Source organism: Lepidochelys kempii, chromosome 2 (assembly GCF_965140265.1).
Source record: "Lepidochelys kempii isolate rLepKem1 chromosome 2, rLepKem1.hap2, whole genome shotgun sequence".
Lineage (NCBI taxonomy): Eukaryota > Metazoa > Chordata > Testudines > Cheloniidae > Lepidochelys > Lepidochelys kempii.
In genome coordinates this window covers 36,280,526-36,292,701 of record NC_133257.1, presented here as the reverse complement: position 1 = coordinate 36,292,701, position 12,176 = coordinate 36,280,526, and the positions used below count along the sequence as shown (strand labels likewise).

The 12,176-nt window shown below is 37.0% G+C and overlaps 1 protein-coding gene across 49 annotated transcripts in view; it reads left to right on the top strand.

The window, feature by feature from the left end:
* The window catches only part of RIMS2 (regulating synaptic membrane exocytosis 2), a 748,357-nt gene that overhangs the window by 596,321 nt on the left and 139,860 nt on the right, over window positions 1-12,176 (top strand). For 28 of the 49 annotated variants that reach the window (XM_073330341.1, XM_073330373.1, XM_073330345.1 and 25 more), the window contains one exon: window positions 8,085-8,114. The exons of 9 other annotated variants lie outside the window; for them this stretch is intronic. In XM_073330341.1, coding sequence (XP_073186442.1) covers window positions 8,085-8,114 — 30 coding nt within the window. Of the gene's footprint in view, window positions 1-8,081; window positions 8,115-12,176 lie in introns of all 49 variants that reach the window. 12 more of the 49 variants (XM_073330368.1, XM_073330361.1, XM_073330362.1 and 9 more) reach the window with 1 other exon arrangement.

Genomic DNA, 12,176 nt, shown 5'->3' with positions numbered 1-12,176 from the left:
AAAGAAGTTAAAATTTGAGAGTCCCAATTGTCATTTTTGGGGAGCAATATTGTTCAATGTATTTTTAATGATTTAGAAGAGGTAGCACAATGTTAGAGTGAAGTTAGCTAGAGTAAGAGAAAGATAATGAACATTCACAAAAATAGTCTAAATTCGTATATGTTGAATGTCTGAACTTAGAGGATCATGAGGGACAGAAATCTTAGGAGCCATGGATACCTCAGTACATTTAGTGATTGTGTTTAAAATGTTTCTTCTGGTTTGGATGTTTTTCCCAATTGTGTATAGAAAATATCATGCAGAAGGATTTTAAAATGAGACCTCCGTTTATCTGTCCATTGTGTAGCAACAGTTAAAATAGAAAATAGGATGCTTGGATTTGCGAAAACAAGATAGAAAATAATACAATGGTTTCATCCTAACATTTTATCAACTATCTGAAATATAGTGTCCAAATTTTAATTATTTGAATTAAGAAAGTTTATTATTTTTATTTGACTAAATTCTGATGTCCTTAGTCATCCCCATGATCCAGCCATGTGGAAGTTCTTCGCATATAGAAGGAGAAGATCTGTGCCTCTGTGGCACCATCTCCCCTTCTTGGGCTCTCACAGAAAGCCCTCTGTGGAGTACCAGAGCCACGTGTGGGGAGCAGGCTCTGATCCAGAGGGGGATATACATATTTCCCAACAGACTGCACAGAGAATCCATGTAAGAATACAACTCTAAGTGGAAATACCTGTCATGGAAGTCCATCAGAGGGATTACATCAATTTGTTTAGAATAGAGGAAACTGAAATTGAGAGAAGAGAGGAGGAAGTCAGTGTAGTTACAGGACTTTGTACAAAGGCGCAGAGAGCTCAGAAACATGTGGAGGTAATGAATGATGGGAAAAAGTCAAGGTTAGGGATTAAAACAATTGGAAGATTGCTGTGAGAGGGGAGTGAAGAGCATAGAGTTTGAAAGTAGAAACAGTGGCATCAGTAGCAGTGAGTGGGACAAGGACAGAGCAGCAGAAAAGTCAGAAAGTTTGCTAGACCAAAGAATACAAATGGTGGATGTGATTGGAAGTGAGCAATATTGAGAAAGAGCAAATGGTGATCAGAAGAAATTTAAACAAAGAGAGAACAGTGTTTAGGGGGGAAAATCACATCCAAAATTGGTGATTAAACGTGGAGGTTAGTGAAAGAAAGTGAAGAGGCAGGAGAATCAAAAGGGTAACTGATACTGAAACTGAAATTACCTAGTACTAAGATAGCAGCTTAGAGTAATAAGAAGAAAGAGCACCAGCCATTAAAGCTTGACAGGAAGGAAGGTGGGGAGCAGATAATGTCCACTTAGAGAGGATAAAGGAAAACACAGTGGATTGGGACTCAAAGGAAATGGGTGGGAAAGAGAAGAGGTAGGAAACAGAAATTGTAAGGGGAAAAGAGTTCATTGCTAACACCATGCCCATTGGGTCATGACAGGGGAAAGAGAGAAGAAGTTATGGATAGAGGAGGCTATGAAGGTACAGCAAAGATTGAAAAGGTCATGAAAGAAAGTGAAGGTTGTTAAAATTTATAGCAGGATTTACATGTTTGGAGCGATTTCAAAAACTAGGATTATTTAACATGGGAAGGGTAAGAGCTGGTTCGACTAAAGTACTCAGAATTACAGCTGGCGACTTTTTTTGGCCAATAGTAAATTCACCAAAAATGCATTTTTCCAGACACCAAACCTATTCCCAAATTTGACATGCTGAATAGTTTTGGCCTATATATATTTCAGGACTGAGGCACCATTCACAAAACAGCCAGAGGAGGTGGTGGCAGCAGCCCCCTGATTAGTGTCAGCCCATTGATTAGGGCATCCACCAAGAATGTGGGAGTCAGGTTCAGTTCCCCCTGTCTGTCTGATGTGGAGAAGGATTTTGACTATGGGTCTGCCATATTACAGGAAAGTGCCCTAGCCACTGGGATATGGGATATTCTGATATGGGTCTCTCTTAATCTTTCCCGTTGAACTGTTCCACTTTGTATAAATAATTAGTCACTGGGGGCCAGAGAAAGAAAGGGTCTGAGAATGACTCTATAGCCTGCTGGTTAAGGCAGCTGACCTGGGAGGTGAGAGACCTGACTTCATGTCCCTGTTCCAATGGCTATTTGTTTATTTATAAATAGTGGAACAGCTTCCACAAGAGAGATTGAGAGGAACCCACATCAGACTAGCTCAGTATGTAGAGTACTTTTCTGCAAGATGGGAGATCCCTGTTCAAATCCTTTTCCACATTAAGCAGACTGGGGGAATTGAACCTGGGTCTCCCCCCATCCCTGGGGAGGGCTAAAGCTCATAAGGGCAGGAGAAATGCCACCCACTACTCTGGTCAGTTTGTGAATCAATCCTTTAAAAATGCTTAGAAATTAAGTGTTTTGTGTCAAGCAAAATGTTCAGTTCAACATGAAATTTCCTTGTTATTTTCACCAGCACTTATTTTTTCAATGTTTCAGAATTGCCAATGAACTAAAAAATCAATTGTTTGCCCATTATCAGAAAACACTCAGTGATTCCTTGCTGCTCCAGGGCAACAAACTTAAAACAATTACTCCATTAATTTATTGATTTTTATGTTTATTTAGATTTCTTAATAACCCACAGCTCTAAGTTATAGTACTTCAAATGAGCAGCAACAAAAATCAAATATGAAATGCAAATGAACTGCCCAGCCCAAATCATTCAGACTAGAATAACAGTTGAGTAAAATCAATATAAGACCCTCTCCTATATCTAACCACCTGCAGCCCTTAATACACATCCTTGTCAAAAGTCCATATGAAAAGGTTTACTTTTTATGGCCTCTATAAATGGAAACAAATTCAGGCTCTAGTAGACTTAACAGGGAGTATAAGGACTTCTCATAGGAAAAAGTCCTGCCATCTCTGTGTCTCCTTTTAAATCAGGGGTCTGTATGCTGATTGCTGCTGTAGTGCTATTGCATAGGTGGCAGTTATAATGAAATCTTGGGCTTCTGAGTTGAATCGGAATTTGTACAGAGGTCAGGAAGGAACTTTACAGCATACCACACATATGGCTTGTTGGACTCTGTATGCATGGCAGACCAACTGTCTGATGTAGCATTCTTTTTCATACTACTTTTTGCGTGTAGTTATTCCTAATTCCATTTCTGACTGCTACTTTGGACAGAATTCTTGTGAACTCTCTTATCATAGGCCTATGGAAGGCCTGATTCTATCCCAAATTGAAACCACTGACATCTTTGGGAGTAGGATTAGACTAGAAAGATCAACTTTCTGACAGCAATTACTTCAATTTAAAATAGCCACTATACCCTATACTGCAAGTAGATTATATATCAATGTGGTAACATACCCTGAAAAATTTATTTTCTGAGGCAGAATTAGAGTTTTAATAAATTAGATGACCTGTTGATGGGAGTTATCTACCATCTTCTCAGCATAGATTAATGATATACTTTTTATTAACTGGATTTCAAAAAGCCCTTCAGTGTGTAATGGCAAAAGACTGTTTGAAAATTCTTTCTGTTTTTTTTATATAAACATATAATCTGAATTTGGTTTAAAGGAACAAAATCATAACTGCAATCTATCTGCATTTCTCATTTGTATTTCTTATATTCTGTGATCAGTTATATCTCTTGAGATTTGTAAAGCAGTAAGTTTGACGCACACTGGATATTTTTCATGCAATACAGAGACAATGCTACCCAAATTATCTAAAGGTTGTTCTTTTATGTGTTTCCCAACCTCCTTTCTATCTATTGCCCTTATCTATGTAAAGGAGTGTCTGTAGGTTCTCCATATTCCTATTCTCTTTTTATCTAGTCATATATTTACTCTGAAAGATCAAACTACAAAATACAGTATTCCAATTCTTTGATCTCTGTGGGGATTTTTACATCACAGTCCTTTGACTATTGTTTTGTGCAAAAAATCTCAGTCACTGTCCAGTCTGCTGTAATGATTGTCGGTGGATGATTCTGAACTTTAAAGAACTAGCCTTTAGTAGTAGGGATCTTATATACTTGGGGAAAGAACTGGAAGTCTGAGTCTGAGATTTAGTATACCTATAAGGAGGGCTAAAATCATTATTATTTGGTTTTCTCTCTGTTTGACAGGGAGATTATACTGAAACCTGATTTTTATTTGCACTTCATTATAATTGACTGCTGTTCTCCAAACTCCTCCTCTAATAATTATCTCCCTGCTCTTATCTACTCCCAGATCACCTACACTATCCCCACCCTTTCACCGTTCACCTGGCCTCAGGGACCAGCTGCCTTTCTTGAGTCCTGGAGGTGAGGTGCCACTTGCCTCTATTCTCCTCATCCAGTTATGTGTGTGCTAGTCAAATGTATTTATGAGACATACAAAATCCTGGATCATCCCTGTCCTAGAATTTTCTCCATGTTGTAGGGTTTTGAACAGGACACTGTGCTTCTACACACAATTAATTATATTTTGAGGACAGCAATGAAGCACTGCAGAGCTAGGATCCACAGAGGCTGCTGAGCGTCAAGATATAATGGAAGTTCTGTGTATGTGAGGAGCAAAGAATATTGGAATCAAAATCTGCCAGGAGAGGAAGATGTTTGCCCTTTACTTCTATGCCCTGTACTACCATTAGTGTTTAATATGGGCATATCTGATTAGTGTAATTATCCTGCCTTGTGGCAGGTTAAAGCAAAGTTTGACCTCAGTAATATGCAAAGTTTCAGGTAGAGTTGTTTGTGCACTGAGATTGATACCTTTAATTAAACACGTTTCTGTAGTAATTCACATTTTATTTGTCATGAAAAACATTACAGAATTTTGTGTCAGAACAAGATAAAAGAATAATCAATTAACTTCTGTTTTACTCAAGTGTATGGTACAATAATTGGCATTACTTTTCTTTATAAATGTATGCAGTAGAAGACACTCACATTTCCTAATTTCTGTGCAATAGGCATTTATACTTAGCATTGTTCCACATCAGAATGAACAATAGATCCAAATAAATGCTAGTTCCTTACCAAAGCAATGACTACGTAAATGAGCCGACTACCTATTACTACCATGCAAATTTAACAGCCTTTCACCCCATAATTTTGCTCTCAGATGCTAATAAATTGTATCAACAAAGATTTAATTCATTAGATTAAAAGAAATAGAGAGAGAGAGTTTTAAAACTCTACTTTTGGGGATGCATGGCTTAGCTTCTTAGTCAAAAGGAATATAAATATATATATGTATAAATATTCATGAATTACTCACTAAAAGTTATGACATGGCAACACACCAACCCCCTTCAGTTAACCATCAGTAGAAGGAAGTCCTAATAGCACTATTAATTTAGCTGCTACAGAACTTTTATGAATCAGTCATTATCAAAAAGTAAAATATTACCAATGGCAAAATTTTCTGAGTTCTTGAGACACAAGCTGACAGATGTCCTCAAGTAAACAAAAAGAAAAGGCGTACTAGTGGCACCTTAGAGACTAACCAATTTATTTGGGCATAAGCTTTCGTGAGCTACATTCGATGAAGTGAGCTGTAGCTCATGAAAGCTCATGCTCAAATAAGTTGGTTAGTCTCTAAGGTGCCACTAGTACTCGTTTTCTTTTTGCGAATACAGACTAACACGGCTGCTACTCTGAAACCTATCAAGTGAACAAGTAACTTTTTCATATTTTCCTGCCTGGCTCATGTTAATATTGGGCTTCTAATACATTCTGTCTGGTAACAGAAGCAGAAGAATAACAGTGCATTTGTACTGTTAAAAATTGTTTCATTTAATTGATAATGACATTGTTGGATTGTTAAAATTTAAATAAAATACACTCGAATTTTCATGACAAGTGTTGCACGAGGTAGCAAATTGGTAGTAAATATTGTGACATGTTACTTATATTATTGAAGCTAGATATTGATCATTTGGGCCTAAATCATATACCTGATCCTGCAAAGGAGCTTCCGTCATGGACTCTTTCACCCACACAGAGTCCTGTTTGCTGGAACTCCTCATGGGTAGATCCCATCACAAAACTGGGGCTTTATTCCTTTCTCAGGCCAAACTCCCCTTCACGACCTCTTAAAGAGAGATTTGGCCAACTGCAAGTGTCTTTTTCTAAGATAAGCAAATGGCTGGATATTAAAAATAACCAATGAAAAATATAAGGAGGTTGAGAGAAAGAGAGAGATTATATTTTTCCATGTTCATTTTAACACTTTCTAATAATACTTTTAGTTGAAGTAATAGTGTGGGTTTCAGGGATATGTGAATACAACATAAAACATGTTCAAAGAACTTAACAAAGTTGGACTTTTTAATATGGTTGTGGCAATTATGTTCACATATTGCCAATACAGGATATACAGTACCTAGGAAAAGCTGAGCTTTCGTATTCACTTGTTCATATCTTGCTTTATGACATATATGTCTTGCCTATCTAGAAGGATATGTACTCATCCTAACATTTTACCTTTTCAGAGTGTAGGTACATAACAGTCCTTATCAAAGCTTTCAGCTGCTCTGGTCTTTTTTTTATTTTTTTGTTTAACTTTTTACTGCTTTCATATATGCTCATTGATTAGCACCCATATTGTAAACAAATTCCTATTCAATTAGCACAAATAAATATCAGATGTGTCTTTTACAAGTTGATTTATTACAGAAGATTTGCAGAATCTTGGCATTTGTCAGTATGCAATAGGTTACAGTATGCCAGCTGTAGTTTAACATGGAATAAAGTTAGAAATGTCATTCTTAGAATAGACAACATTAAATTGGTAACAGATAACATTAAGTTTTGTCTTTAGCATCATTTTCAATGTATTGACTTATGCAGATGTGTTCTAATTTATATAATTTTTTTTGGAATCACAACACTGATTGCAAAACAACTGCCCAAACTTTTCTGGATTCTTTATATAGTGCCTGCAAATGAATTCTGATTGGGGGTTGAATATATGAGGGAAGTCTCAGGATCAGTATGGATTGCAAGTTAAAGCTAGGCCATAACTTGGCTCTGCTTATGTTTTGGAAGACAAGAATATATTTATGTTGCTGATGTTGGCAGGTCACCAACATTTGTGTAATTTCCACTTCCTTTGAAGATGACTTCCCTCCACCCTGTATCTGGATATAGACATATAGTACACTGAGTGAAACTCTCCCCAAAATATACTCATGTCTTAAATGGCAGTGCATGGTTTTGAATGCTACATTTTAATGTAAGGTATAGGACACGGTTGCTTCATGCACTTGACTTGTATAAATATCCTGTACTGTAAGTCATATATAATTGGTTTACAAGTGAGGGGACTAGAATGTTATCTACTCATTTGAATGCAAGAGAAAATAATTATATATTCTGTTTTTTATTGTCTGGTCTTGTTCTACAGTTTGGGCTGGAGAATATTGCAGTAGCACAATGTTATAATAACACAGATCATTTGCGGAATGTGTTATGTGGATTCTGGAAAATATTGGACTTTTTTGTCCTTTTCCAGTTATTAATCTGTAATTTTGGATATGTGGAACTTTGGTTCAGCATAAATAAGAAAGGAAAAGAAATAATTAAAATACTTTAATAATACAGTTCCGGATGTTGGCAATTTAAGAATGAAATCAGGGTTTGTTATCTTTAAGGTTCATTTAAAGAAAAAAAAAGTTACTTGGTTTTAAGTAGATATTGTTTCAAGAAGCTGAATAATCCATGTCATGAACAAAGTGGTAACTGCTAATTAGCCTACCTTTTACTAACCAAGTCTTTCCTCAGCTTCACTGCCAGGACTGGCATTGCGGTCAACTGTAACATTTGTTATTTCCTTATCTCTTACACTAACTCTGTCTTTCTGGTTCTTTTTCTCCAACAGTAGTTTAATCAGCTCTTTCTTGGCTTTCTTTTTCCTTTTGGTGTCTGTTGTGTTATTTTACCCCCTTTTCTAACTCTGTACTACAAGCCTCTCTCTAAAACAATTTTCAGCCCTTTCCCTCAGTGTTGGTTTTTACCTTCTGAGTACATCCACTCACGCCCATCTCCTTTGTCTATGTCTGTCCATTATATGATGTGATCACAGAAGAAGCGGAATCATCAAGGAGAAGAAACTCAGGTCTGTCTCTTATAGTGCTTATCTCTCTGTTATTTTTTCATTTTACTTGTCCTGTGGATTTTATCATCTTGCTTGTCCTGTACATTTTATCATACCCCATCTCACATACTTTCCCCTCTTAAACTTAAACACTTTATGATTGTAAAAAATTAATTTTAGATGTTTATCATTTGTGTATAGATAATTATTTTTACCAGTGCATATAAACTATATACTGCACAAAAAATATGAAGTGTTAAAGTAAATGAAATGGTGCCATACACATAAAAAAAATACCTTATCTTACTCATTTCAAACTACCTATTATAGTTTTTCCAACTCACTGTTTATTCCCCATATCCATTTTCTTTCCATGTTAGCTTTTAAGATCCCTGTCAACTCACATTGCCTACTGGTGAGGTTTGGTTTATCACTACATTCAAAAACTGTTCCAGAAGTTACAGAAACTCAAATATTTTAGCATTCTTTTTTTTTTTCTTGGGGAAGAGGTAGTTTCAAAATTGAAGATTTTCATTGGGTTGCATTTGATGCTCTGAGATCCTGATCTTAGCTTAATCAAATGCACCATGATGATAAACCCACGGTTGTGAGTTTAATCCTTGAGGGGCTGTTAAGTTGATCTGTGGCAAAAAATGGGGATTGGTCCTGCTTTGAGCAGGGGTTTGGACTAGATGATCTCCTGAGGTCCCTTCCAACCCTGATATTCTGTGATTCTGTGATTGATTTTAGACGAAAAATTGTTAGAGTTCAAGCACTGTTCTCCCATACCAAAAAGGGTGTGATAAGAATATAAGGATGTAATGACTAAACATTGGAGAGCTGTTTGGGTAGTGATTAATATCTATGTTGTTCAGTGCTTGTCTCAAGGATGTGTACTTCTTATTTCTTCTGGAGATTTCATCCTTCATATCATTGCTGCTGTTTTTAGTAGTAGGTGATGAGGGAGGATAACTACTGAGCAGCCCACCACTCACCCCATTTTTCAGGAGGGGAATGGAGGACAGGAAGCAGAGTTCTTTTACAGGATGTATAACAGCTGAATGGCCACTTATCCTATAAAAGGAGCAGGGAAGGAGTGACTGGAGTCCTTGTGACTCTCCTTAGTGAGGACGGAGAAGGAGTTAGGTGGAGAGGAAGACCTAGGAAAGTGAGAGCCCAGTATAAGCAGCAGTATTGTCAACTCTGAGGATTCAAAAATCATGAGTCAGGCTCTGAAATCACAACACTGAATAAAAATCATGATACTTTAAAGATAAAAGATGTTGCATTCTAGTTTTTTGAACTAGTTCAAAGTTCACATTTTCAAGTTTTTCTTTGCAGCTATGATGGCTAAAACTGGATGTTTTTATGTAATAAGGTGACCACTGCGGTTGGGGCTTAAAAAAAACCCAAAACAAATATTGTGAGACTTGTGATCAAGTTTGGAAGTGTCAGCAACACTGACTGCAATAGAGGAGCCTGCAAAGAAATGTGGGGAGGAGGGAAGTGCACAGAATTAATGGACCAGTGAGGAGAAATAGAAGAACCCATAGTTCATTAGTTGGGAGAGAGGGTAGCAGGAGAACCAAGGACTCAATCATTCGGAGTAGAAAGAGGGAAGCCCAAATTATACTTGTCAAAGGGGGGAGCAGAGAGACCTGGATTTATTTAAGATGTTCTCTTCTGTTTCTTTAATAACACGTTGGGTCCACTATATGTAATGCAACATATAATGCTAACTTATTTTAATACGAATATGAACATATCTAATTGAGCATACAGTTCAAACCAGGGAATGTTTAAATATGTTAATAATGTCTGTGTAAGGAATGAATGAATAAAACATTTAGGAATGTGCAACCAAAAAACAGCATCTCATATTTTTTGAAAATATTTTAAATAAGTGTACAATAGAGCCACAATGCCTGCTGCAGTGTATATGCCCAGAGAGGTCATAATCCTACAAACATGCCCATTTAAGCAATGGGCTTGAAATGCAGCAAGGGATGTTTAGGTTGGATAATAGGAAAAAAATTCCTAACTGCAGGGTAGTTAAGCACTGGAATAAATTTCCGAGAAAGGTTGTGGAATCATTGGATGATTTTAAAAGCCGGTTAGATAAACACCTTAGATAATACTTAGTTCTGTCTTGAGTGCAGAGGACTGGACTAGAAGACCTCTTGAGGTCCCTACCAGTCCTATGATTCTGTGAAACATGCATGATTGTAGTTTTCCTCAATTACTTATTTATGCCAAGGTAAATATATTAATTTTTGCAGGAGCAAAGTCAGGTACAGTACATGGGCATATATTGTAATTGTATGGTATCTTCTTAATTAACAATACTATTTTCACATACTCAGATGTGGATATACCACCCATAATGCATGAGTAAATAACTTAGCACCTCCATATCTCAACATTCATCAAAGTCAGAGACAAGGTCTGGAAAATTTTATTTTTCAGAAAAGTATGAATGGAAATGATCTAGGGTAGAAATTCTTAGCCAGTTTTAACTATATCTATCACTCCAGCTGTGCAGTATATTGCTGATAATAAAGCTACATTTAAATACTTTTATGCAGGTTGCAAAATTAAGCTCTCAAAACTTAGGAAAAGACAGAATTGAGGTTATGCAACCTTCATTCTGCCCCATTGTGTGTATGCATTATGATACAGTCTTTATTTACATGATCACATACTACCTTTTCCAAAGGACCCAGCATTATTCAGTGCACAGAATGCACTGAGCTCACTAAATGAATTAGGGCTATGTGGTGAGTGAGGCAAAAATGTGTAGCAATGTGTCCTATTTACTGTAGAAGGTGTCAGAGGAGTGTAAAGAATAGGGCAGAGAAAGGATGATTTTGTGGTTAAAGCAGGTGAATGCTACTTAGGAGAACTTGATTCTCTCCCTGCCTCTGCCACACACTTTCTAGGTGAGTTACTGGAACCAGATTTTTGCTGTGTGTTCCCCGTGTTCTGGGAACCCAACATGAGAAGGGCCTGATTTTCACAAGTGCTGAGCACTCACAATTGCAGCTAAAGTAATTGGCAGCTGTGAAACCTCTGGCCAGAGCTGGGAGTCAGGAGACCCCTACGTCTAATCCTGACTCTGATAGTGACTCACTGTGTAGCTTTAAGCAGTTCACTGTGCCGCTCTATCTCGTTTCCCCATCTGCAATAGTTACCCAGCTACCTCTCAGGCAGGAGTGTTGTGAAGATTCATTTATTATTCATGTAAAACTGTAAAATGCTAAGTATTTGAAAAATTATGCACCATAATTGGTCAACACATGCAAATTTTGTTCTTATGCTCTTTGTACTCATCTGTGAAATAGTGATGATAATAGTTCTGTATCTCAAAGGAGAGTTGTGAATATAAATTAACATTTGTGAGGCACTCAGATACTTCACTGATGAGTACCATAGAAAACCCCTTAAGGAAATTAATAATTCCATATTCAGTGCAGAGTTTGGATGATGAGTACTACATTCGGTGTGGGGACACAACTTAATGATGAGAATAAACAAGAAATACTGAACAGTTGCCTGAGCACTGTCCATCCTGTGAACTGAATGAGGCAAGGATCCTGTGGACAAAATAGTATGTGATCATGTAATTAAAGACTGAACCATGATGAATAAGAGATGGAACTTAGGTTGCATGGGCAACCTTACTTCTGGCATTTCATAACTTTTGAGAGCTTGATTTTGCAAATTTAATAACATTCTACTAAATTAGATTCTGTATGTAATTTCCTAGTGTTGTTTGGTTTGTTGGTTTGTTTAAAAAAACAAATTAAGTACTGTGCAGTTGTAATACTTCCTTCAGGGTCATCAAGAGAAAGTGAACCCTAGCCTTTCAGCAATACAGCTTAAGCCTCTACTACTTGAATAAAGGAGTAATTGCAATGGCTAGCAGTTAGAGTAGGCTGTTATCCTCTTTGGACCAGCCACTACAGGAGGAAGTATAACATTTTGAAATAGTTAGTATACTGAAGTTGCTCCATTTTTCAGACATCATGGCCAACCATGGAGATTTTACAGGTCCTTTAGAAGAGGCAGTCCATCAAAGTGGAT